The sequence below is a fragment of the Rosa chinensis genome, chromosome 6, assembly GCF_002994745.2.
Source record: "Rosa chinensis cultivar Old Blush chromosome 6, RchiOBHm-V2, whole genome shotgun sequence".
NCBI lineage: Eukaryota > Viridiplantae > Streptophyta > Magnoliopsida > Rosales > Rosaceae > Rosa > Rosa chinensis.
The window spans coordinates 23,229,833-23,256,367 of record NC_037093.1 but is presented as its reverse complement, the minus strand read 5'-3'; the positions used below and the strand labels follow the sequence as shown (position 1 = coordinate 23,256,367).

Sequence of the window (26,535 nt, the reverse complement as noted above, 5' to 3'; positions counted from 1 at the left end):
TCAACTTCGATTTGCTAGAATTCATGTTCGCCTGATCCCAGTTCCGGTCTTCTCAGCCCGGGTTTTGGGCGTCCAAGACCAACCCGACCACCTCTGCAGCGTTAACATCAACAACCTCTCCCCAGATTTAGAGATCCCAACTTCATAAAGAATCACACACTCAGCAAGTTGACAAAAAAAACCCAAAAATCCCCCCACCCCAAAAAGGAACCGACTTTCCACCACCGCACAACCCTAATCGAAAACCCTTGATCGGAATTGACACAATTCCCCGGTGAATCGAACATCCCAAAAATTCGCTGGCTCGAAAACGAAAGCTTCTCACTTCACACACACACACAGACTCTCTCTCTCTCTCTCTCTCTCTCTCTCTCTCTCTCAACAGAAAACCCTGGTCCGGACGTGACCCACTTCCCAGATTCCGGCGAATGAGATTTCAAGTCCTGTGAACTCCCTCTCCACCGATTGAGATTTTTGGTTAATAGAACAAAGTAATAAAATTTATTCAGTTTTTATTTTCAATATAATAATTTAGAGTTTGATATAGTGGAAAAGTCTATTTTGCCCTCATTTTGCGACTCATGTGCCTCACACGTGGTCGAGATTGACGGCACCGTAACGGAAAATCACCGCAAGTATGACGGAGATACGAAAAATTGAGTCTGGGTGTCACTTTGATAACTTTGTAAGTTCGGGTATCATATTGTCAGTCACCCAAGTCTCCAGACACTGTTGGTGCAAAAAACCCCTTTATAAAATTAAGAGTTATTATCACAAATGGTACTGAACTTATCCTCTATTTTATCAATGGTACTTGAACTTCAATTTTGATCACAGCCAGTACCCGAACTTTTCGATTTCATTTTAAATGGTACCTAGAGCCACTTTCAGTCACTATTCCGGTCAAAAAAGTCAAATCCAACAAAAGATTAAAAAAATAAAAATAAAAGTTCAAGGAAAGCCTATTACCAAAAAGATCATCGCTATGATCGCAATCCTTGAAATCACCAAAGATCGTCATTATGATTGCCTCACATGCCACTTTTAGTCGGAATAGTGACCGAAGGTGGTTCTAGGTACCATTTAAAATGAAATCGAAAAGTTCGGGTACTAGTTGTGATCAAAATTGAAGTTCAGGTACCATCGATAAAATTGAGGTATAGTTCAGGTACTATTTGTGATTTTTACCCAAAAAATAACTACAGCTCTCAAAAGCATAAAAAAAGGGGAAAGAAATATACAAATTATCACAGAAATATCTGTAGCATCTAATGGAAGATTAACCCCACCCAGTTAAAATCTCACACGTCAATTTTTTTTCTCTGGGAGAGAACAAAACCACTATGAGGTATTCACCAAAGAAATAGAAAAAAAAAAAACCACAATAATACCTCTAGTTAAGTTTGAGAGGCGACGAGGTCTGCGAATACCTCTAGTTAAGACTGAAACAAAGAACTTGTGCACTTTTCTGTCATTTCATCGCTCGCAGGTAAATCTACCATATCAGACCAGACCAAGGAAAACAGAAAAAGATTTCGATTTTGTATCTTTTTGTTTATAGGTTTGAATCTTAATTGTTTACAAATCGCAAGCATTTGCTTTGATTGTGAAATCTTGAAGCATGTTGTTCCTGGAACTGCTCTAAATGTTGACCTGTTTCTTCTGTGATACAGATCTGAAATTATGCTTCTCGGTTTTGGCTTTGGTTTTGTTTCGGTGTTTTGGAATGCATTTTGGACTTTGTTTCGTGGATTTGTGGCTGGACTGCTATTTTGCAATGCCATGGCTGTACTGAATGAGCACAGGTTTCTCGGTCGAATGGGGCTAACTCTGAAAGATGATGGAGCTGGGGATGAGAGGAAGAAGCTCATCACTTTCAAGTATTGGGTCACACGGATTTTACAGGCCGCCCGATGGTCGAGGCAAATCCTCATATTGGTGAACGGCATCATTATTTGCATTCTGTTGTTGCTTGGGTACTGGCTCTAGTTCTTCTTCAAGGCTCGGTCTCATGAATTTGGTAGGGTTTAGTTGAGTTCATCTTCATCTTCATCTTCTTACTTCTTAGGGTACTACTGGTGTCTCTGGTTTTTATTACTGGACCCTGTGTGTGGATCCTTGAGTACTACTGGATCGATATCAGATCAAACTATTATAGTATATGCTTTAATTCTGAATATCAGTTATGTTCTTGAAGAAGCTTATTTTGGCCTTAAACTCTATTTTTAATTATGTTTTCAGCTGCAGCAATCCATCGATCTTTTTTTTTTTTTTTTTTTCTTCTTGATCAAAATATATGCTGTTCGAATTTTTTCTGTTCAAAAAATAAATTCATAAAAGAAAAACTTTCATGGCTCACGAATCTTTTTTTTTTCATTGCAAACGAAAAAGTCGTTGTCATCTTAATTATCTTTAATTGCCTCCAGAGTCTAGTCTTCAGAATCTTGCACAAAATAGGAAAGATGACTACCCGCGCTAGGAAATACGAGTAGTGAAAGAAATCAACGTTTAGGGAAAATTTCAGCTTTACAGCTAAGCAATAATAATTACCAGTATTTCAAATTTTTTACCACACACCAAAAAGTCAAAAAAAAAATAAAAAACAAAGTACTGTTGTCTGTCTGTACTCGCAAGTTATGAAGAAAATTTATCCAACTGTTAAAAGGGAAATTCCTTGCCGTAAGATTTTTCGACTTTCCATTTTAAATATTATATATGAAATTATTGTTTCAAGAGAAAAATAAGTGCCCAGAGAAGATGGACCAAACTTTACGACATCTGCTATTATTGCACAGTAATACTTGGCCAATTTAGTTTTATCAAATTTAAATCAAGGGGTAATAAAATGAATCCTTGTGGGCCGACCTATAGTTTAACTTTTCTCATCTCGTAGTTTCAACAATTTTTGTTTTTTGGCCGAGTAAAAGGCACGATGTTCTCTAGTTTTCTCACATAGCTTTACGGCCTAGGGTTTTCGGTGGCGGCTTGATATTTTCGATATGAAATCCTCCAGTCCCTCCCTGCCTGGATGTTAATGAACGTGGTGAATCTCTTGGCATTGGGAGGCTTTGTTTCTATGTCCAAGTTTGATATTTATTGAAGAAAGAATTAAAATCTTAGATAATTTATTAAGCAAGGGACTCAACTATGAATCAGCAAACGGGGGATTCTCCTTCAAGTTTCCCCCGCGCCCCCGTTCCCCATCTGGGGATATTTTCAAATGGGGGATTCCCCGCCCCGCCCCCGCAGGGAACGGGTTCCCCACCCCTGTCCTCGCATTTGCCATTTTCTCTATATGAACTTTTTTTGTTTTCTATTTTGAAATTTTTTATTTTCTATCTTTTTAAAAAAAATTTCCTTTCTTTTTTTGACAAAAAATAATTCACAAATCACAATTATACGACAATCCAACGGTAGGATCCTCACAGATCACCTAGAGGATCATCTTTACCGATTTATATGATGATCTAATAGTCGGATCCTCACGGATTGCCCTTAGGTTCATCATCTCAAAATTATACGAATATCCAACGATCAGATCCTCCCGAATCACCTAAAGGATCATCTTTACCGATTTATACGATGATCCAACGGTCAGATCCTAACGGATCGCCCTTAGGTTCATCCTCTCAAAATTATGTGAAGATCCATCTTCCCGGATCGCCCTTATAATCATCCTCACAAAATTATATGAAAATCCAACGGTCGGATCCTCCCGGATCACCTTTTGAATCATCTTTTCACAATTATACGAAGATCCAACGGTCAGATCCTCACGGATCACCCTAAGGATCATCCTCTCAAAATTATGTAAAGATCCAACGGTTGGATCGTCCCAGATCACCTTTAGAATCATCCTCACAAAATTATACGATGATCCAACGGTCGAATCCTCACGGATCTTCTTTTGAATCATCTTTTCACAATTATATAAAGATCCAACTATCGGATCCTCATGAGGAATAAGAAAAATTATAAAAATGCCCAAGTTGAACAAAAAAACAATATGGAGAACCCGCATGGGTAATGGGAAACCCCACCCCTGCGGGGGAAATAAGTGCCCCCACCCCCGCACATGTGATGGGGAACCCCGCCCCCGCCCCTGCTTGATAAATGCGGGGAAAACCAGCGGATACCCCGCCCCCGTTTGCTCATTCCTAGACTCAACAGAAGAAAACATACTCATTTTATAGAATAAATACTAGGGATGGCAATGGGGAGGGTAGGGTAAGGGGATTATTACCATTCCCATACCCGACTTCATTCTCCATCTTCTTACCCGCCCCAATCCTTGTAATAAGATACTGGGGATTTCCCATCCCCGTCTCCATTGGGGATTACGTTCCCGTACCCGCTCCAATTCCCGTTAACAATATTACTAATTTATTATATAAAAATTTATATAAATAATTATGGATTGTAAAATATGAAGTTAAAATCAAACATCAAAATAAAATAAATTTCTTATTTCAATCAAGGAAAATTGACATGTTGATAACGATCTTTTATTAAAAGAATGTACCTTTTCTTAAACATATTTATTAACAGAATAATATCAAAAATACATATATGATAAATAATATAGGCAAAATAGCCAAATTACCCCTGACTTATACCATGATTGTTGATTTACCCCTGATATTTTAATTTTAATTATTTACACCCTCGCTTTACTAATTGTTGCCGATTAACCCCTACTGTTAACTTTTAGACATTTCATCCAATTTCTCTGTTAACTTAGTTAGCATGTGAGGAGCATTTTCATCTTTTCAAGTGTCTATCGAAAAAAAAATTAAACAAACCAACAATCAATGTCAGATCTTTTTTTTTGAATAAAGGGCTGGTGCGGCTGCCCTCAAGCCTTGATTAATAAAACTGTCGAATACAAGGAGGGGGGGGGGGAGGGACATTTAGCCTAAACCCCTGATTACAATAAGCATATGGAGAACATCCTGAAATACTATCATGAGTCTCTACTAAATAATTGTATTCAACTAGGCACCAACTAGCAAAAAGCGCTCTACTGGCGACTCTATTTGCTTTGACATAGCGGTGACATTACGGAAATATAACTTGATATGTAACCCGATTATACCATAGTACAATTACCATACGCACAACTTTCCTACTATGTTGCCGCCGGAGGATAAATCCGACGACACTTAGTCTCACCCTGCCACTAGGCGGTAGCGACCACTTGACGAAGCAAAGAACTCGCCGCCTATCTAGAGCAAACAAGGCACCCGAGTGCACACACAGGCCCATACCCCGACTAGCTATACACAACATATGTAGGGACTTATTGCTCGCAAAACACGCAACCAAACTAAACAACAGAAATAAGTAAATACTTTAAATAAAATAAAACATAGGGCAAGGCCCACAAAGGGAGCCCAAAACCAATCTCCAGCCCAGCTAGGGCCCATAGGTAGTATCCACGCCCATGAACCCAGATTAGCAAGGGCACTGTATCCCACCCTCCAGGCCCATGTTAGCAGCTGCACCACGCCGCCGCCGCCGCTGCACTACCCCCACCAACAATCCTTCGTTAATATGTGAGAGCTTTATTGATCTTTTTTCTTGAGTTAATATGTGCCCAAATTGTGTTTTTGACAAAGAGTAAATATTATCCTCCATTGACGAGAGAAATGAACCTAGAAAGCCCACAAGGCTTCAAGTGCGATGGAAATATGATGCATATTAGACCAGAAACACAATTTCTCAAACCATTGTTCACATGCAACTAAGTGAGAGTAGCGGGTAAGATCTAATTCGATTTCTACTCAACCATAAGAATAGTTGAGACTAATTATGGAGTCAGAGATATGAGCAAACGACACCTAGTCTATAAAATGGATTATTTGTTCCAATCCTTTTCCAGATTTTAACTTAAACAACTAAGCAAAGATCACACCCACATACATAATTCTGGCTTTGCCAAATTCATTGGCTCCAACAAGTCCCACATCGAAGAGAACTTAAGCGTCGAGAAGAGAAAAGAGCAGAGAGGATTAAAAAAAAAAGTAAAAATGGACCACTGCCATTAGGTCTTCTGTACTCTATCCTTGTACTTTTGGTCTGGCAAATCTCTCTCTTTGACATAGTCTCTCTTGCCAGATCCAAATGCTAGAATGCTCATGTATTGTATTGACTGCGCCCTTTCATCATTGGGTTCATCGATCGGTGGCATATGTCTCTCTCCAGATCCCTCTCTCCTAAAATCTGACATTAATTGTTGGTTTGATTATTCTTTGTTCGATAGACAATTGGAAAGACGAAAATACTCCTCACATGCTAACCAAGCTAACGGATAAATTAGATGAAAAGTCCAAAAATTAATGGTAGGGGGTAAATTGGCAACAGTTGAAAAAGTGGGGGTGTAAATAATCAAAATTAAAATGTCAGGGGGTAAATCGACAATCATGGGATAAATCAAGGGGTAATTTGACTATTTTGCCAATAATATATATATATATATATATTTGTATATTTCAGATAATTCTTTTTGGGTGGGTATGGGAATGAGAATCAAAATACCATCCCCACCTCGTATCCGATTTCATAATTCGAATACTGGGGATCCCCATCCCCGTTACCTGATTTCCCCCAAATTTCTCCCAGTTAGGGTCGAATACCCGATGAGGATTTTTGCCATCTCTAATAAATACAATGAAACTTACTCAAGAATTGATATACAATTAATTTAAGAAAATTCTATATAGGTATATTTCAATTCTCTTTTTTCGAATTTACTCTTGTAATTAATTGGGGGAGCATTATAAGAAATCAATGGGTTATTTTAGTTGTTTATATTATGCATTTTTCAATGATTGTATAAGGTATTTGCAAAAAAAAAAAAAAAATTGGTGGGGGGGGGGGTTCATTTTTCTGTTCGTACATCCATATTCTCAGTTTTGTACGTTTCGTATATATATTTTCACAAGTAATGCTACAAATCACAAATATTTTCTGTTCGTACATCCATATTCTCATTTATATATTTTCACAAGTAATGCTACATATCACAAATACTTTTACCAAATATGAATACCAAGTTATGTGGCTATGCCACGTCAATACTTTTGCTTTCCACTACTACTGACATGGATTTTTTTCGGTTAAGAAAAACAATTCTTTTTAACTTTTTTTTTTAAAAATAAAAAAATGGAATTGAAACCTTAGTTGACAAACGTTACTTACATGAAGTGATGAAACGTAGATACCAGACTGGAACTGAAATTGCCACAACGCAAGAAACTTCATAAAACCTATGTTTTGCAAAAACCATCTCAAATTTTTGCGAACTCCAATTTGGAAAAGCCAGTCAATGGATTCCTGTTTTGAGATCAAAGCTTTTGCTTTGCATCTAGCTTGATGGATTTTTTTTTGTTTCTGATTTTTGTCTCTGGAACTTGGATTTTATTCCATAGTTACATTCACTTCTTTTGGCACAATGAAATTCTCTTATCCCTTAGTTAAGTGTCAAATCAAATTACACATCGTTGATGATGAAACTGATACCACAATAGCAGATGAATGCTATTGAGATCATGAAAGCAATCAACGTTGCGATTAGGGATGGCAATGGGGCGGGTTGGGGATGGAGATCACAATACCATCCCTATCCCCGAGGTCATTCTCTACCCCCATCCCCGCCCCAATCCTCAATAAAATTATATTGGGGATTTCCCATCCCCATCCCCACTGGGGACTAAACCTCCAAACCCGCCCCAAATCCCCAATAAGAATTTAATAAATAAAATAATTTTTTCTCATATTGCCTTTTTTAAAATCAAAATCTATAACAAATAAATTTAAAACATAATTAAATTCATAAATCATAATTAATTGGGTGCAAAAGTCAAAACACCATTAAAGTAAAAGTGTAGCCATTAAAATAAATTAGTAAATGTATATATTTATGATTTATATTATAAAAAATAAATTAAAATATATATAGTTAAATATATATATATATATATATATATATATTATTGGGGCGGGTTTGGGGATGGGGATCACAACACCATCCCCGCCCTATCCCCAATCTTAGATAGCGGGGATTGGGGATCCACATCCTCATTCCCCATTTGTCCCCGAATTCTCCCCCCATTAGGGGCGGGTATCCAATGGAGCTCTGCCCCACTGGGGATTTTTGCCATCCCTAGTTGCGATGTTAATTATTTATTTTTGGCCTGCTTATCTGCCATAATACGTTATAAAAAAAGATAATTGTTGATGGCTTCTTTTTTTGTTTGCAAAATCCAATCTATATGAAGCATATATGAAGTTGTTAAGGTACAGCACAATTTCATAAGAAAAGAACTGTTTGATGGGTTTTTTTATCTATCATTGGGGATTTTTAATCTGGTTAAAAAAAAAATGTGCAGATATATATTGCCACTCTACTATTTTTTTTGTTCATCATACTTGCTTATTACACCCTACATCTTAATCTCAATTATTAAATTTACTTATCTAACTCATTTCTCTTTCCACAAATATCCTTACATGACATACCAAATTAAATTTTTTTTTTTAAAGAAGATCTCTCATTTAATTTATACACGCTCACAATCAGACCCCTGTGATGGGGCTCTGATACCACTTGTTGGAATATCAAACCTTAAAACAATAGCTCTCAAGTTCTGGTGAATGATACTTCATTATTGAAAGGGAAATAACTTGGCTTAAATACATTCTTTACAAGAATTCGAGTTCTGGACAGACAAGGTGGGCGAGGTTCGATTCGTTTCGGGTTTTCATGGAGACGGTGACTCGGAAATGCGGTGGAAATCCTAATATTAAGTATGGTTGGTTCGGCAGATCTAAGAATGAGATTGTTGAGAAATTGAGGGGGGGGAGAGAGAGAGAGAGAGAGAGAGAGAGAGAGAGAGAGAGAGAGAGAGAGAGAGAGAGAGAGAGAGAGAGAGAGAGAGAGAATAAATTTTGTTATTTTTTTTGAAATTTTATTTTAGAATTTTGCCTAACATATGGGCCTCACTAGTGCCAAGTTGGCATGCCACATCAGCTACTTAATAGCCACATTTAAGTGATTTAACGGAATCATGACGGAGGGATCAATTGGATGAGAAATGATAGTGTGAAGGTGTTTTTGATGAAATTGAAAGTTCAGAGGCTGAATTGATTTTGGACCCAAACCACAGGGTACTAAACAGTATTTAGCCCTTCTTATAATCATTATTGAGCTTAACCTATTGCTTGACATATTTTATACTGAATACATGTAATGTGATGCTAATGTGTGAAAGGTGTACTTCAGTCACTATCTGCAAATGCTTTTAGATCTCTGTGTAAAATGGAATTGCTAAACCTATTCATCATTGTGGATTAGCAGTCAATAGAAATCGTGAATGAGAACACTGGTGGAAAGAGTAGTGGTGACCCGGAAGTATAAGAAGGCTAAACGAAAGGGTGAACACTACAGATATCTGACTTCAATTAATCTCTCTCTCTGTTTTTTTTTTTTTGGAGAATGATTCATCTCTTATGCTAAAGTAAAGTAAAAATACGAAAAAGTGAATCTGTATTGTTGGGTTGAATTTACTTTTCTGATACGAGCTAACTTGTCTCATGATCGTTTAAAACTCAAGTCACATTTTTGGTTGATCGTTTAGAATATCTGTACTTCATTGGCTTAGAATTAAGCTTGTGTAGGGAGTTCGTTAGGGTGGTGGTTGAACTATCTTCCATTGTATTGTAAAAGAAGACTTGGCAACGAATGATATGAAAGATGGACAACCACATGCTACAATAGGGGTTCAACTCCCTTCCATTTTAATGTAAAAAAAGACTTGGCAACGAATGATATGAGAGATCGGCAATCAAAAGCTAAAATTGGAGTTAGTTAGAGTGGGGGTTGACTCCCTTCCAATGTAATGTAACAAACCCCAAACAAGACTACGCAACAAATGATAGGAAAGACAGGCAATCACACGTATTTTGGTAACTTTTTTCACAAATTTAATTTTAGTTCTAATGTTTGAAATATCGGTCGGCACAACTTTCATAATTAGCATTCGTATCATAAATGGAATGTTGATCCAAATGGAACTCTGGGGACATAGTAAGGGGTAAACAGAAAAACCATATAGAATTATTTTGAGATCTATGAGCCAATGAAGTTTGATGATCCGCGACGAAATTTGTCTCTCTATAAATATGCCGAAACACAATGAAATTAAATTGATGAGCCAATCGCCTTATATCCTGCATGAGAACCTGAATTCTCCATGAAACCTCACATCTTCCGTGAATACAGTCAATTAGCAACTTAGAATCACCTTCAACCAACACAGTATCGTATTGATGAAGTAATGCAGTATGTATAAACCATCCCTTAATGCAGTTGCTTTTGCAAAACCAAACTCTACTTGATAATGCTTGATTTAGTCCGCCTAAGCAATTCAAGTGTCCAGCTCCCAATTGAAAGAGTAATTAAATAATGTCAACTGTTGTGGAATTACACTTCATCCCAACACGGTTGTGAAACCTTACAGACTCCTAAACCCTCAGACCCTTAAACCCCAAAATCTCAGACCCATTTTCCTCACAACCCAATCTCTCTCTTCCCTCACCCGACCAGACACTCTCTCCTCAACTCCATCCAAACTTGTCAGTGGCATTTCATCGAACACCTTCCGCCCAACCTCCCCTCCTCTCTAATCTCCCAAACCCTCTTCCATCTCCACCAAAGCCCTCACCTCGTCCATCAATTCACATCCCACATCGACTTTCCCCGCCTCGAAATCCAAACCCAATGCCCCGCCGTCGCCATTCTCCAAAGCCCTCCCTGGAGCTCCTGAAGCAACTCCTCGGCAGCGGCATTGCTCCGATTCGGAACATTTTCGACTCGCTGGCTCGAGCCTGAGTGCGTTTGGGTGCCCAAAGCGGCGTCGTTTGGGACTTGCTGGTAAGTGGTTGCTGTGAAATGAAGAGGGGCTGATGAGGCTTTTGAGTGTTTTAAATTGATGACGAGTGGAAATGTGATGCCCAAGACTAGGACTTGTAATGAATTGTTGAGTTTGTTTTCGAAATTGAATCGGACCGAGAGGGCTTGGGTTTTGTATGCTGGGATGTTTAGGTTGAAGATCGAGTCCAGTGTTTGTACTTTTAACATAATGATTAATGTGTTATGTAAAGAAGGGAAGTTGAAGATGGCAAAGGAGTTTCTTGGGTTTATGGAGATTTTGGGGATTAAGCCCACTGTTGTTACTTGTAATACTATCATTCATGGGTTTTGTTTGAGAGGCAGAGTTGGACAGGCTCAGATGATCTTTAGTGCCATGAAAGGGAGAGGAGTTCAGCTGGATTCTTACACGTATGGATTGCTTATTAGTGGGATGTGTAAGGAGAGAAGGTTTGATGAAGCGTCTGGTCTTTTTGATAAAATGCTGAAAACTGGGCTGCTTCCGAGTGCTGTTACTTATAACACATTGATTGACCGTTATTGCAATAACGGTGATCTAAACAGGGCTTTCGGATATAGAGATGAGATGGTAATGAAGGGTATAATGCCGACGGTGTCAACTTACAATTTGTTGATTCATGAATTGTTCATGTTCATGGAAGGTAGGGTGAGTGAAGCTGATTGTATGGTTTGAGAAATGGAAGAGAAGGGAATGGTTCCTGAGGCCATTACATATAATATCCTGATTAATGGCTATTGCAGGTCTGAGAATGCAAAGAAAGCATTTATCCTTCGCGATGAAATGTTGATTAAAGGGATAGAGCCCACTAAGGAAACTTATACATCACGTATTTATGTTTTGAGTAAAAGGAAGAGAATGAATGAGGCAGATGACTTGTTTGAGAGGATATTGTGTGAGGGTGTTCTGCCAGATCTTGTGATGTTCAATGCATTGATTGATGGTCATTGTGCTAATGGGAATATGGAGCGTGCACTTTCACTTTTGAGGGAGATGGATAAAATGAAGGTTCATCCAGATGAAGTGACTTACAATACCCTAATGCAAGGGCTCTGCAGGGAAGGGAAAGTTGAGGAAGCTCGGGAACTTCTGGATGAGATGAAGAGAAGGGGAATTAAGCCTGATTACATTAGTTACAACACCCTCATTAGTGGACATAGTAAACGAGGTGACATGAATGATGCCTTCAAAGTTCGAGAGGAGATGTTGAGTAGAGGTTTCAATCCTACACTTCTAACATACAATGCTCTTATAAAAGGTCTATGCAAAAACCAAGAAGGTGACCTTGCTCAAGAGCTCCTTAGAGAAATGGTGAGCAGAGGGATTACTCCCGATGACAGCACATATTACTCTCTGATTGAGGGAATTGAGAATGTTGATGAATTTCTCAGAAAGGGCGATTCATGACTCCGTGTATTTTACTTCTGATGATAGTGGTGTTCTCGAACCCAAATTCTGGTTCTGGAAGATTCTTTTGGTTACTTCTTGAAGATGACCTGACAAGCTCAGCTCAGGTATCTATCGCATTCAATAGCATTGTTGAACTTGATTCAGAATAAACTGATTGGGTTTCAGAAGAACATCTTACTGTAAGATTATGTAACCTCTTCTGTGTAGTTCTTTATTTGTTTGTTGGCACTGAGCTACACCATGCACACACATTATACTTGAGTTTTGATATGATTGGAATTGATTAAAAGAAGGCAATCTCCATGGAGACAGTAATGTTGCCAAGTTAATTACAGCCGGAGAATCTGCCATTTTCTGCAGTAAATGTGTTTTTGCTATTTAATTGTAGTTCAATAACTTGATCTTAATAGTTCAATAACTTTTATAGATCTTAATACGTGCTTTAGAGCAGGCATATCCAGTCACTTGTTTCCTTTCAGTACTAAATATTTTTTTTTTTTTTTTGGAAAGGGTTTGGAACCCAGCCTAGCTGGGAGGCTCAGCCCCACGCCCGGTTCCTTCAGTACTAAATCTAATAACACATAATTACTTCAAAAAGAAGATAAACTGGATTAATTGCGATGAGTATATGAGTCTTGTCAGACTACTTTAAATTGACTGAATCAAGTTATAACTTGAAACAGATTAAATTATTTCAATGATAATCATGATTTCTAATTACCTGTAGATTGTTACCTGGTAAAAACTGGGGAATCCTAACATTTCTAACAATAAAAAGAACTAAGATAGAGGATGTATGCAAGCATTAACATTATTAAAAATGAACTCAATAATGTTATTTGAGTTCTGCTTTCTTAATTGTCCTGACTTTTTCAACGATAATGCTCTCAATCTTTAAACTTTTTTGTTTTTTCAGGTGCTAAGAAGTTTAGTTTTTTGTGATTTGGACTTAGAAATCAATCATCTTTGGTACACTCATTTCGTGGCAAGGTAATGTACCAGGAATCTTACGACTTTTACCATCACTATATTATTGTTTTGTTGAATAAGTCCACAAGATAATGAAATTTCTTGAACAAGTGGGAACATCTTTTACCACACTCATATATTGAAACCAGTTCACTCTCCACTACTTGCACTCCTATAGTCCTTACACTGTTGAAGATTCAGGTCCTTTAATTCCTAAATACCAAGGATAGTCTACATGCTTCAAAAGAAAACCATGTTATAATAAGAAACAAATTAAATTAATCAGCCTGGAATATCCAAACAACTCCATTCAATGGCCTTGACCGTTGAAAGTAACAGTAACACCATTAATCTTCTTCATCAGGGGACACTTCCGTTTAGGATATCCATTGTTTGGAGTGTCACTCATAGCTGAGTGTCGTCTTGTGCAATTCCATTTAGTGTTTTCCATTTGCTGATCATTTTATGATACTCATGGTCTTGCAGTGGCTAATTCTATGGTGAGTAGAGAAATTCATACTAGGGACTGTGGCGCCTGTTGCTAATGGAAATGGTCCAGTTGACAACTATAGCTATGCAGAGCAACGATTCCAGCAGGTTGTCGAATCTAAGTATATCATGGAGGATCCTTCTGCAGAACCGGTTCATTTGAAAGTGCAATGAATGTTATACAAGAACACCTGCCTTCATCTGTTGAGGCGATTTTGCCCCCTATTTTTTTTTTTAAATTACCCATTGCCATTCCCCTAGGTATAAGAGGCGATCATGCGCCCCATTTTTTCCCTTCCCTTTCGCTTTCCTTCCCTCAGTTCTACCAGAGTTTCATAATTCTCTCTTGCTTTGAAAACCGGAGCTAAGATGCCTTCTTTGGGCTTAGGAACCTGGCAGTCCAGCCTGACTTGCTCAGTGACGCCACCGTGGCCGCCGCCATCAAGGTTTTCCTCTTCCCCTTTTACTCAATCTTCTCAGAGATTGAAGAAAATAACCTTAGGATTGTTGAATTTTGTACCCGATTGAGATCAAATTTCAGTCTTTTTGTGATTCTTCTAATTGCAGGCAGGATATCGGCAATTCGGCATATTGATTGTGCTCCACTCTATGGCAATGAGAAGGAGGTAAGTTTAGTTTCTTTTAGTTGCAAAACCCGATCATGCCTGATTTCAAGGGCCAAAATGGTTCAAAGAGAACGAATATGCATTGCATGTTGATAGGATTTGGTGTTATTTGGAACTATATATTCATACACTGGACAGCTGGTACTAGATATTGACAAAAAGTTTTGCTCAATAATTGGATAGGTTGAGTTCATTTGGAATTTGATTACTGAAAATGAAGTAAAGGTGGAACCTTTTTGTTTTGTTTATTGATGTTTATGTGTTGGTTTTGAAGGTAGCAATTGGAATTGTGTAAGAAAGCTTTGGAGGAGAACTCAATTGTGTATCTGGAAACTGGTTGTGGAAAGATCCACATAGCCGTGTTGCTTATGTACGAACCAGTTGATACTCAAACCTCAGTAGAACATATGTGTGTTCTAAGTCCTGCAAGTCACGTCCCCAGTTACTGACATTTGTAAACGAAAGGAAAAATATTGGATTTTTATATGTTTCAAATGCTTGCAGGGTTATTGTTGTGGTATATATGGATCAAATTGCTCCCAATGGATTATTGCAGTGGTGGTAATAATAATACTGTATTTCTTCTTTCATATTTGAACATATTATTAAATAACTGAAACTGAATAATTGGGGCTGAATCTTACTGGAAAAACTGTGGCTTTTTACTCTTATGCTTATGTTTTGATGTTTGCAGTACTAGAAAGAATGTGGTTATCACACTGAATAATTTTATGCTTATGATTTCTGAACTATCTTAAAAGGGACCTCTTATAAACTTCATGAAAGTATGATAAATGCCCCAGTACATCAAATAGTTATTACTAGCTGCGTGATTGGCTGAGACCTTCTAAAGCTGTGTTCTTTCAGATTTTGAAGCCCTGACATGTTTCTAAAGAAGATGGAGAGAGAGGTTAGAAGAAGAGGAAGAGGAAGAGGTTTGTTTTCCATTGTCTGTCGTAGCTTCAACTTGGTTGAATCAATTATAAAATGCATAATTTCCTCAGTGGTTGATGCTTTGCTTTTGTTGAAGGAGATTCAGTACCATATTATGAGAGTTGCTAGGACTGAAGACCACTAAATGCTGAAGAATGGAGTGGATTTATGTTATTATGTATATATATGGTCAAGTAGTGTTTAAATGTAATGTTATGAACGTCGTCAGATAGCACTGGTAGTAGTATATATATCAAGTTCACCGATTTAGTTTCCTTTTGAGACATTGGACTGTAAGAGTTTGTATGACATATTAGAATCTGCTTCTTCTTGGCCCCGTGGCTGGTAATCTTAAATAGATTCAGCCATGTATGCTTGAGCTGTTAGTTGATTTTCTGCTTCTGATATTAAACCCTTTGGTTAACGCTTCTTAGATTATGAATTTATGATTGTTACTATATTATGTATACAATTCAGGAAAATAACAAATCCGCAGCATCGCGCCGGGCTGACTTGCTAGTACTTCTGAAATTAGACGGGGATATTTTGAAGGGATTGTGATAATACTTTATATGTATATCTTTGTGAGCTTTTGGTACAAAAAAGCAGAGCCACTATGGTCAGTTTTCAAGAGTGATCTTTCTTTTTTGTCTCGCTGTAACCACAAGAAACTTCTAAAACCGCAGGAAGCAAATGATATTACAAATATATGCATCTGATACGGTTTGAGGTAATTCTTTTCAGCTGGCAGTTTTAGCTTCAACTTCAGAGGTTCAGTAAGAAGATGGTAATATTTTTTTTGGATACTGGACTTGACAAAGAGCAAGCCCAAGAAGAGGGAATAACTGAGCGCAAACTTACAGGAAAGGAAAGATAGCTGCCAACCTTTCAACATCGATCAGGGAAAAAGGAGACTACCCTCAGAACAGGAAAAAAAAAAAAAAAAAACAAGTGCAGCAATAAAAACACAGATGGAAGCGGAGAGGGAAGACCATCATTTCGTAGGATTATCTATACCTCGTTTATCTAATCTATCTCTAGCATTCTCAACATTTTCCCCAAATATACAACAAAAATTGCTACAACCAAAAATTTGGAAGAAAGGGAAAGGAATCAGTTTCCCATATCAAAAAAAGTTCATGCGGCACACAAAGGCACAAGTATCTGAATTCAACAGCATAGGGTGCATTTCCCATTCTTTTCTTTCTTTTTGAAGTCTGGCACCCAAGCGCGAAAGAAACTAGCATTGCATTTGCAAAATTGCATAACCCCAGTCTTTACAAATCCATAAGACTTCTTTAGCCAAAAGTGCCAAATCAATGGCCAAGGATGATCAAGCATGGTAAGTTCTCTGCTGTTTCTTTTAAGTTCCTTGTAGCTAGACATGAGTCACTGAGATGTCCCAGCTAGCGTCACAGAATAGGCTCTTTGCAGATTAACCATGCTCGAATAAGAAGACCCCTGAATAAACCCCCGACTTCAGCTTTCATGATTGTACCAAGAGCAAGGCTTACAGAAAAACCTTTGATTCAGTCGCTAAACTCCTTCGTAATATTCTCCTGTACCAATTCTTCCAGAGACAGAGCTGCAACACTCTGTCAATGTTAACCTTGCACCACTTGGGACAATTTGTGTTGGAGGTTTGGGGGCACATTGAGTATTTAAAGTAGTCATGTAGGTTTCGTATTCCTACTGCAGAGGTAGGATCATGGTCTCTCTAAGACACGAGCTGTAAAATCAAACTGATTGCCTACACAATGAGGTAGACAGCAAAAATCAACGATTGCCAAAAGGACTGGACAACTTTGCTGAACATATATTACTATCAAAGACCTACAGTAATTGTGGAAGAAAGAATTGCAATGACAAACTGCAACAGAACAAAGAAAAACAGTGTACTCACATTGGTATCCATGTACGATGCAGAATGCATGTTGGCATTTCCAGACTGCTGCTGGTATTCTGGTAATGCTGAGAATTGACTGGAAAAGTATGGATGTAATACACCATGCAAGGCTGCTACCAAGAATCCAAAATCTTCTTGAAAGCACTTTACAATGCATTCTACATAGATCATTGCGCGCATGTACTTAGGAGACAACACCTTCAAAAATTCAAATCCCATAAGACCAACCTTTAATACATACTGCAAAGATTGTCTGCACTAGTAGCTCCTAGAAAAAGAAGATACCTAAACTCAGTGACTCATTATTGTTTCGACCAGATCTCTAGATTCATCTTAGTTTGCCTTAAGACTACAACTTTGCTGATTTTCACCTTGTCAAATATCGAGAATCGCAAAGATGAGTGTAGAGTAGAACCCGGTACTGAACTAATTAAATCTCGATCAGTTTGGCATCTCACCGATTAGATCAATCTGTCTACAAAATAAACAAAGAAGGAAGTTTAACAGTAGTCAAATGAGACCGTCTCCACTAAAAGCTCCAATGGAAGCAGAAATCTGTACCACAGTTGAACAGAAAAACTCCTTCCTCAAGTTGAGCATAGCATCCCACACTTGCTGGTCCCTTAAAAATCTGTACCAGCTTAGATAAAGATAAGAATTTAGTCATAATTAATCAGATGATAGCAACTCATTAACCATCTCTAATTGTTAATTCAAAGGAAATATATAGTTCACCTCAGCATCTTATATGTGTTGATCGATCACCATGTTGTTCCAATATAAGCTCTTGGTGAAATGCTTCCACCCGCCTGCAACTCCTGTATCAGTGTCCTCCTGAATCTGGGCAGGCATTACTCTACCCATTTGAACTTTTTTTTATCAAGGATGACTCAAACTTACAACAGGCATGTATTGTCTTATTCTTAAGAGGCCCAAATGCTGTTTTCTCACATCTTAATCAGATTATTCATCAAGAACTTCACAGTAACAAAGGTAAATTAACTCACAAACATTACTTCTATACTAAAAGAAAATGAAAACAGGCAAAAAGCGTGCTGAACTAATTTCAGGTAGACATGCATCAGAACCCAGAAGATCTGGAAAACCTGGTTGAACAAAGGCTGCCCTTAGTTGGCAAATTTTTCAACTTTTAAAGATAAACAGAACAAAGACCAACTGTGCACTCACTTTGGAAGTAAACTTGTGAAACAGAATCCATTACACTCGCGAATGGGATAGTGACAATTGACTAGAGAAGAGGACCGGAATTCACTATGCTACCAAAGCTGCAAAGAGACCAAACCCTCTTGAGGTGTGTCTGACTATGCATGGAAAAACTGAATGAAATCCAAGGTATATATGCCCAACCTTGCTTGCTAATGAAGTACATAATCCACTTACTCTGAATACACACAAAAGTTCCATTGTTAATAAAATCCATTATTAGCAACTAGCTAACTAATTCACCCAAAAAAAGCAATTACCTATTGTATCAGCCATATCTGGAGCATCGAGTTCCTTCGCAACTCAACTTAATACAGACATTGCATAAGGATTTTTACCTACAAAGAAAGAAACAATCAAAAATCAAAGGCTACAAACATGAGTGCAGAGTAGGTCCAATTACTGAATACAATCTCAAGCAATTTGTAAGCAGCCCACTTATTGGATGTTACTAGCAGATCTAAATTAAGCCGGGCTGAAATGTGATTTCAACCAAAAGATCAGTTTAAGTGAAATGCGTAGCTCTCCTTTTATTTCTGGAATATTGATCTATGTGTGCGTCTTTAGTGCTCTGGAACAGACAAGGAATTCAGACATAAAGACCCTCAGGGTAGGTCTTATCAACTCCATTGATCATGCTCTAGAGGTTTGATTCTAAAGAATCACTCAATCATTTCCTCTAAATTGAACTCCTGAACGAAATAAGTCCAGGGAATTCAGAAAAGTTTTAGTGTTTAACCTAGACTAGTTCTGCTACACATGGCAAGTTCAGAACTAGAGACAATATATGAGATATACACCATATGTATGTGCCATTATCTCAAAGACAGGGAATAAGTACCTAACATTGTATGATGATGATCGAGCATCATGTTATTAAAGGAGTAGTTCTTCCGAGGTAAATGTTTTGTAACTTGGGTGTGTCAATGTCATTCTCAGTGGCAGCAGAATCAGTATATACTTGGACAACAGAATGCGTTTCTAATTCAAATATGATTTTAAGTTCTGAGAATGATAGAAGGCTATAAAAGAAGCCTCAAAACACACAAAAAGAAAAAGATAATGAACCTACTGGAAGTCAGCTGGACTATCATCGGCTTTTCCTTCCAAATCTTCGATCAGGTGGACTCCCCAGCTTACCTTCATTGTGATAGCACTATCAGTGACGTTCTCTTCAAAACGAAACATAACTCGAAACATATCAGGTGGCGGCATCCCATTTTCACTCAACCTCCTTATTACTGTAACCAATGGAATATAATGCACCCACACGTTACCCCAAAGCACGTCTTTCTTATCAAACTTTATTCCATTGATGTAAACAAAACAAGTGAGGTGAGCCGAACACAATTGAACACAGAAAGCCAACCCTCTGTTGTCCCAATTGGAGTTTTGAGGAATTTCAATGCAAAGCTCATGCTCTTTATGTATCACTTCACTATACACTTCCCCCCAATACATTTCCCAATTCACATCCGAATCCACATCCCAATTCACATCCTGACGGCAGGTGAACCAGCTTGGAATCGGAGCACTTGTGGGAAACTGTACTTGGAATTCTTCAGATTTCGGACAAGAGAAAAAAAGAGTCAACAGAGCCGTCAATTTCTCTGCCTCTCCAATCAATTCTTCGGATGTCATCTTCAATCCATTCTTGGCCACATGAACCTCTGATCCTACTCCACGAGCCAGATTGTCGCACAGTGTCTGGCAGTCAGCCAATTCCAACGAACTGAACATTTTTGAATCTTTGCCCTCCAAAATTTTTGACAACTTTGAAATTCTTTCCAATGACTCACAGCGCTCCACATCTAAGCCATCTATTTCTCGTGGAAATTCTGAAATTTCTTCAAGCCCATAGCAACCGTACAGATAAACTTGTAATCTCGTCAGGTTAGTTGAAAAGTTCGGTGGAGGAAGTGATTCTGATTTTGTTGGAAATGTAACAAGCTCATAGCAGTAACCTAGACCAACATACTCCAGACATTGCAATGCATAGAAAATGCTCGATGGTACATTTGTAAGATGATGACAGTCAGTTAGAGACAAGGATTTAAGGCCAGTGAGATTTCCAACCGAGCAAGGTAACTCTTTGATGTGAGTCTCACTTAGCTCCAGGTGATTCAAAGACTTCATGTCCCCCTCAATTTCAGGGAAGAACTTAAGCGGGCAACCAGAGAGATCCAGAGTTTCCAAGGATTTCAAGTTGATACCCTTTAGAAACATCTGCAGCTTGAAACAACGGGTGAGTCTCAAAATGAGGAGCTTATTGAGACGGCCAACCGAAGGATCAACTTCAACTAAATCTCTAAAGTAACACAGCTCCAAATACTCTAAGCTTGTTAATCCAGACAAGTCAGGAATTCTTGTTATACCATGACAGTCCGACATTTTGATAGAGTTCAAATATCGCATATTCTGTTTGGGAGAAAGAGAACCAAAAAATAAAGTTCAGTAATCGAATTAAAATGTAGCAATATGTGTAAAAAGTAATCGAATTCTTCCAAATACCTTCAATCCCTCGGCTAGTGGAGTCGTGCAGGGCCCATGCATTTGCAGCATACCAAGTTTCCTCGGATTAAAATTCGCTGGCAACGATCGTAATGAACATTCCCTCCAGTCAAGGACCCTCAACTGGTTGGGGAGATAATCCACGCTCTCTCCGCCAAGCGTCCATATATCGACTATAAAAATTTGTAGCTTTTTCAAGTTTGTGAAGCTTCCGTCGTTCAACCATATCTTTTGTGAATTGTCACCTCTTCTCAACCTGATGCCAATTATATTGAACATACGTACCCTTCATCCGAGATGGCCCACCCAGACAAAGTTGCTGCTTGTGTAAGAGCTGCCTTCCAACTCTCCACCTTCTCTAAGTTATCCTTGTGTTTGCTAAGGTGAGCAATTGCATCACCAACCTGGGCATTTTGGTATCGTATCTCCGACGCATTTATCTTGTAGAAAATTGGGTAAACGATTTGTTGCTTGGATTCTCTACATTGAATGATCTTGACAAGTTCATCCAAGCACCACTTTGATGATGCATAGTTGGCAGAAAATACAACGACCGAAATATTTGATCTCTCAATTACTTCGAGAAGCTCTTGTGATATATCTTCTCCTTTCGGAAGTCCATCATCTATGAAGGTGTTAATTCCCTCCTGAACCAAATTGCGGTATAAATGGCCAGTGAAGTTGTTGCGCGTATCCGCACCTCTGAAGCTCAGAAAGACATCGTGTGTGAACGAATGGGTGGAAGAAGAAGAGGAAGAGGCTCCGAATTGATGTTTGCTCAGATCCATGTTTGATTGGAGGAGGCTGAATCGAAAGAATTTGGGATGGTATTTTCACTGTCAAGGACTATATCTTTTGTTATATATACAAGGCCTCTCGGTTTGGCAACGTGCAAAGCAGTTTCCTGGCACCGTCATCGCAATCAATTGAGTTGTAACTCACGGTGTTTGGTATTAAAAATCTTTAGAACGACCACTATCCGTTTAATATAATTCGTTAGTGCGTTGGTTCGGCATCCAATGAGTCACGGAGTGGTCATTAGTTTGTCAAATATGGCTAACCATCCATTGTTAAATATAATATTTGGCCTACTGCCAGTAGGCTACTGGTTTCGCATCGAATAAATCACGGAGTGGTCATTAGAAATACTGAAATAGCACTACAACAAAAGTGGGAGACACACAGACACGTGATTGACGGCTTCAGAACCCAAGGGCAATGATAATATGATATCTTAAAAAATCTCAGACTCCCAAATGGCCAAAAGTGACGCTTTATAGCTACTAGAAAAACATTGACTACTGGAATTGTTGGTGATCGACTATTTATATTCAACTGACGGGGGGAAAAACCTCGGTGTGAATACATATGCGCGTTCAGCTATGTTGATATGGCTATTTGGATTTGTTAATATGGTTGCCTGCCTGCTTGGATATGTTCTAATCAGTGTTTTGGTGTAAGGGTGGAGATCGGAGAAGAGAAGAAGATAAGAACGAAATACAAGAAACGTGGTCTGCTGAAGAAAATAGGAAAGATGCAAAAAAAGGGAAGAAGGTGAGAGAGAAACAGAGGAGGGAGAAAGAGAAGAAAAATAAAATGTGAATTTTTTTCTTATAAAATATTATGAAAAACCTATTTGGAGTATAAATTTGTCAAAATAATAATTAATACGTCGACTTTCAAATTCGAATTTGACACAAGTATTTTGACATCTCCATTGGAGATGCTCTTAGCACTTAGTTATAGAATGGTTGCAAACCTTTTTTTTTTTGCAATTCTCGCGGACTATCTTGAACAAAAGTGTCTACCAGAGGCCACCTCTGCCTTACTTTTCTTATAGTCGATTGTTGATTTATATTAACACTTATGTTTTTTGTTTTCTGTGAAGTGAAGTTGTATAATACCAGTAATTAGCTAGCTTAATTGTTTGTTAGATTCTGTGATAGTGTTGGCTTAATTACATAGTTCAAACTGGTTTTCTCAATTCAATAATTTGACAATATCACGTACACTGAGACGTTCTATGGGGTCTTAAATTGACCATATGTACTTCCATTGTTACGACCTTACTACTATTATTGATTTGAAAGTTAAGCAAAGAGAAAGATGAGAAGCAAAAAGAAAAAAGAAAAAAAAATGAAAAAACTACACATCTTCAGGAGCTAAACCAATCCACAAGCATGGAAACTGAGGCTTCAGACAAATAGTGTGTTAAAAGAGAGTTGACACGCACGACTCGGCTGAAAACAAGAGCTAACAAAGTTGACGAGCTCATTTCTCCTTTTGCTTGGTTGACCACAACATCAGTGCTTGATGAGGCCGAGGCATTCGCCGAAAGGGTTTGAATCGTTTGATCCTTCTGGCTCTGCTCCTTGGTCTCATTACTCCACATCTCCACCAGCGCAAACATGACTCGAAAATTTCAAGAATTGTGGATCAAAGATAGAAAATTCTTCAAGTACTTCTGAAATAGAGAGTGAGATATTGTTCTGAAACTTGGATTGTTTTGAAGATAGGAACTACAGGCACGCTTGAAGAAGAAATACCTATTGGCTTTGATAGAAACAAGCAGCCACATTTGTCGGTTTCGCGATGTGTCTAGTTTCTTGTTTCTTAACCAAAGAAAGTCTGAAACCACAGCAAGCTAGTGGTATTACCATTTTACGAATGAACGGATAGAAAACAGTGAGCTTTATGATTGAAATATCTGTGATTTCTCTGATATCGTCAAATATTCTTAATTTAATGATATATAAGACATTTAAGATATATTATGAGCAAATAAAGATATATCTATAAAATCTAATAAGAGAAAGAAAAGAAAAAATTAAAAAGTTACTAAATTATTTTCAGAGAAACATACATTATGGAATATAGAGGTTATGTGGGGTGTAAAATTTTAAGAACAGTTTCAAGTCAGGAAATGACCTAATAGAGAGGCAGCGCAACCTGCTTAATTGAGAAAAATTCCTCGAGATGAAACATCTCAAGATGAATTTGGGTGAGGAAAAATTCCCTCAAGGCGAATCTGGGTGAGGAGAAAACCGATCAAGGCGAATCTAGGTGAGAAGTCATTCCCTAAAAGTGAATCTCTATGAGGAGAAATCCCTTCAAGGTGGATATGAGTGAGGAGTAATCCACTCAAGGCGAATCTGAGTAAGAAGAAATCCACTTAAGGTGAATTTGAGTGAGGAGTAATCCCTTTAAGGCGAATTTGATAATAAAGATGGTGGAAGCGAAGCCTCACAAGTCAGATTCCGAAAAGATATACAAAATCCGTCAGAATCTGCCTTCCCGAACTAGGTTCACTTAAATCATCATAACTTGCTCCAGAAGAATGCGAATCCACTTCCGTAAAATTCCTCAGAAAGCTAACACTCGTATCTTTCCAATGGTATAAGGCTTGCCTGCTAATTCCTTGTGAGAATGTACAGTTTAATCCTCAAAGTTGACGCACAGCAGAGACAATTCTGGATGCTCAGGATAGCAAGCATCTTTTCAATCCTGTGTTTGACTTTAAGCTCCAAATCTTTCTTTTCTCCAATTTAACCTACAAAACACAAATAAAAACTAAATGACTAAAAAATAACGAGAACTAGGCATAGAATCTTACAATTAAGGTTATAAAAATGTATGAAATTTGAACCTATCACTCTCCATCATCATCGCCCCTTGGACATACTGCCAGTGGGGATTGGACTTCATCAGTAAGTTTCCCACAGCCCTGGGACAGTTGAAATTCGCCATCGTCGCAGTGGACTACAACACAAAATGGGTAGAAGCTGAGGCCCTCGCCTCCACCACAGTTGCCAAGGTCATCAATTTCCTGTGGAAAAACATTTTCTGTTGGTTTGGAATCCCTGAAACGATTATCACCAACAACGGTGCGTTGTTTGGTAATGACAAACTGAGAGAATTCGTGGGCTAGTACGGCACCAAGATCCGATACGCCTCACCTGCTCATCCCAACAAACATCCCAACAAACGGCCAAGTTGAAGCAGTCCACAAGATAATCAAGCAGAACTTTAAAAAGAGACTGGACGATGCCAAATGCCTTTGGGCTGAGAAATTACCTGAAGTCTTGTGGTCTATCAGGACAACACCCATTGAGGCCAACGGCGAGTCCTCCTTCTGCATGTCATTTTGCACCGAGGCGGTGATCCCTGTCAAACAAGAGGTAGAAAGAGAGTGAGTAGCTTGCTTTGACCAAGCAACCAACTGTGAGGGCCTCAACCTCAACCTTGACCTCCTGGAGGAGGGCCGAGAACTAGCATATCTGCCCAACATAAACAACAAATAGTGTATCACCCGATACTATAATGCCAGGGTAATGCCTCGTGCACTCTCCGTCAGTGACTGGATAATGAAGGAAACAATGCCACCCCCAACGGGGCTGAAAGCCATATAGGAAGGACCTTACGAAATCGTTGAGGCTGTCTGGCCGGCTACCTTCTATCTAATAAGAGGCAATAGCAATATACTACCACACCCATAGAATGCCCAACACCTCCGATACTACCCAAAATAAGACGACCACAAGCTCCGAGATCACCTTCCCGCCACCCAAGTTCCACACCAGCACCAACTACTCCCATCCAGGTCTTCGACTTATCTAATGTATTTTGTCCCTGCCTAAGCACAACATTCAATGAAAATCGTTTACTATCGTTACAATCTGCAATTATACATATCCGCATCATAATCGGCCACGCCAGCAATACATCATTTTGAAACCCCCCACCTATCGCCTCTAGGCAATGAGGTGGCCCAATAATAAACCAACACGCTAAGGATAAAGGCACGTTGTATAGCAATCCCAACTTGCTACCCATGCATTAAGCAATGCAAAGGTGAGATCGCTCGTGGCCGGTTCTGCTGACATAGTCAAAACTATCCCTCACAAACCCTTGTGTTGCCTATCGCGATCAACCAACACGGCGTATTGCCGAACGTCACAACAATGTTAATGATACGCTATCGCGAAAGATTCAATTCAAATCCCAACGATAAATACCCAATGTTAATGATATGCTATCATGAAAGTTCAAATGTAAATTCCAACAATAAATGCCCAACGTTAATGATATGCTATAGCAAAAGGTCAAATGTAAATTCCAGCAATAAAGGCCCAACTTTAACGATACGCTATCGCGCAAAATCAAATGCAAAATCCAGCATTAAATGCCCAATGTTAACGATATGCTATCGCGCAAGATCAAATGCAAAATCCAACGATAAATACCCAACGTTAATGATATTCTATAGCGAAAGATCCAATTTAAATCCCAACGATAAATGCCCCATGTTAACAATACACTATCGTGAAAGATTAAATGTAAATTTGGACAATAAATGCCCAATATTAACAATACCCTATCGTGAAAGATTAAATGTAAATTTGGACAATAAATGCCCAATATTAACAATACCCTATCGCCAACGCACCGCAACCACCAGCGATATGACAAACATAGCGATTAGTAATCCTAGATCCCAACTGCGCATGTCGCGAACCTA

At 38.5% G+C, this 26,535-nt stretch overlaps 1 protein-coding gene, 1 long non-coding RNA gene and 1 pseudogene across 23 annotated transcripts; 2 read left to right on the top strand and 1 right to left on the bottom strand.

Moving 5' to 3' along the window:
* Window positions 1-1,372: 1,372 nt before the first annotated feature.
* Window positions 1,373-2,204, top strand: LOC121049753. The gene is made up of 2 exons (XR_005801231.1): window positions 1,373-1,489; window positions 1,674-2,204. It is a non-coding gene; the product is annotated as an uncharacterized LOC121049753 (long non-coding RNA).
* Window positions 2,205-10,544: 8,340 nt separating this feature from the next.
* Window positions 10,545-15,662, top strand: LOC112170011 (annotated as a pseudogene).
* A 694-nt stretch (window positions 15,663-16,356) lies between these two features.
* LOC112171077 (disease resistance protein RPS6) lies at window positions 16,357-21,966 on the bottom strand. Of its 22 annotated transcripts, XM_040508878.1 has the most exons (10): window positions 21,018-21,966; window positions 19,579-20,924; window positions 18,767-18,844; window positions 18,651-18,684; window positions 18,471-18,568; window positions 18,018-18,122; window positions 17,844-17,922; window positions 17,568-17,757; window positions 17,280-17,480; window positions 16,357-17,126 (listed from the first exon to the last, which is right to left on the bottom strand). In XM_040508878.1, the coding sequence occupies exons 1-3, from the start codon at window positions 21,294-21,296 to the stop codon at window positions 18,841-18,843; spliced, it is 1,629 nt and encodes a 542-aa protein (XP_040364812.1). In that variant the 5' UTR covers window positions 21,297-21,966; the 3' UTR covers window positions 16,357-17,126; window positions 17,280-17,480; window positions 17,568-17,757; window positions 17,844-17,922; window positions 18,018-18,122; window positions 18,471-18,568; window positions 18,651-18,684; window positions 18,767-18,840. The 22 variants fall into 22 exon arrangements, 21 of the variants coding, with proteins under 21 accessions (XP_040364812.1, XP_040364798.1, XP_040364802.1 ...); XM_040508864.1 differs by having other exon boundaries at window positions 18,018-18,388; window positions 18,471-18,684; XM_040508868.1 differs by having other exon boundaries at window positions 18,018-18,138; window positions 18,471-18,684.
* Window positions 21,967-26,535: the final 4,569 nt, after the last annotated feature.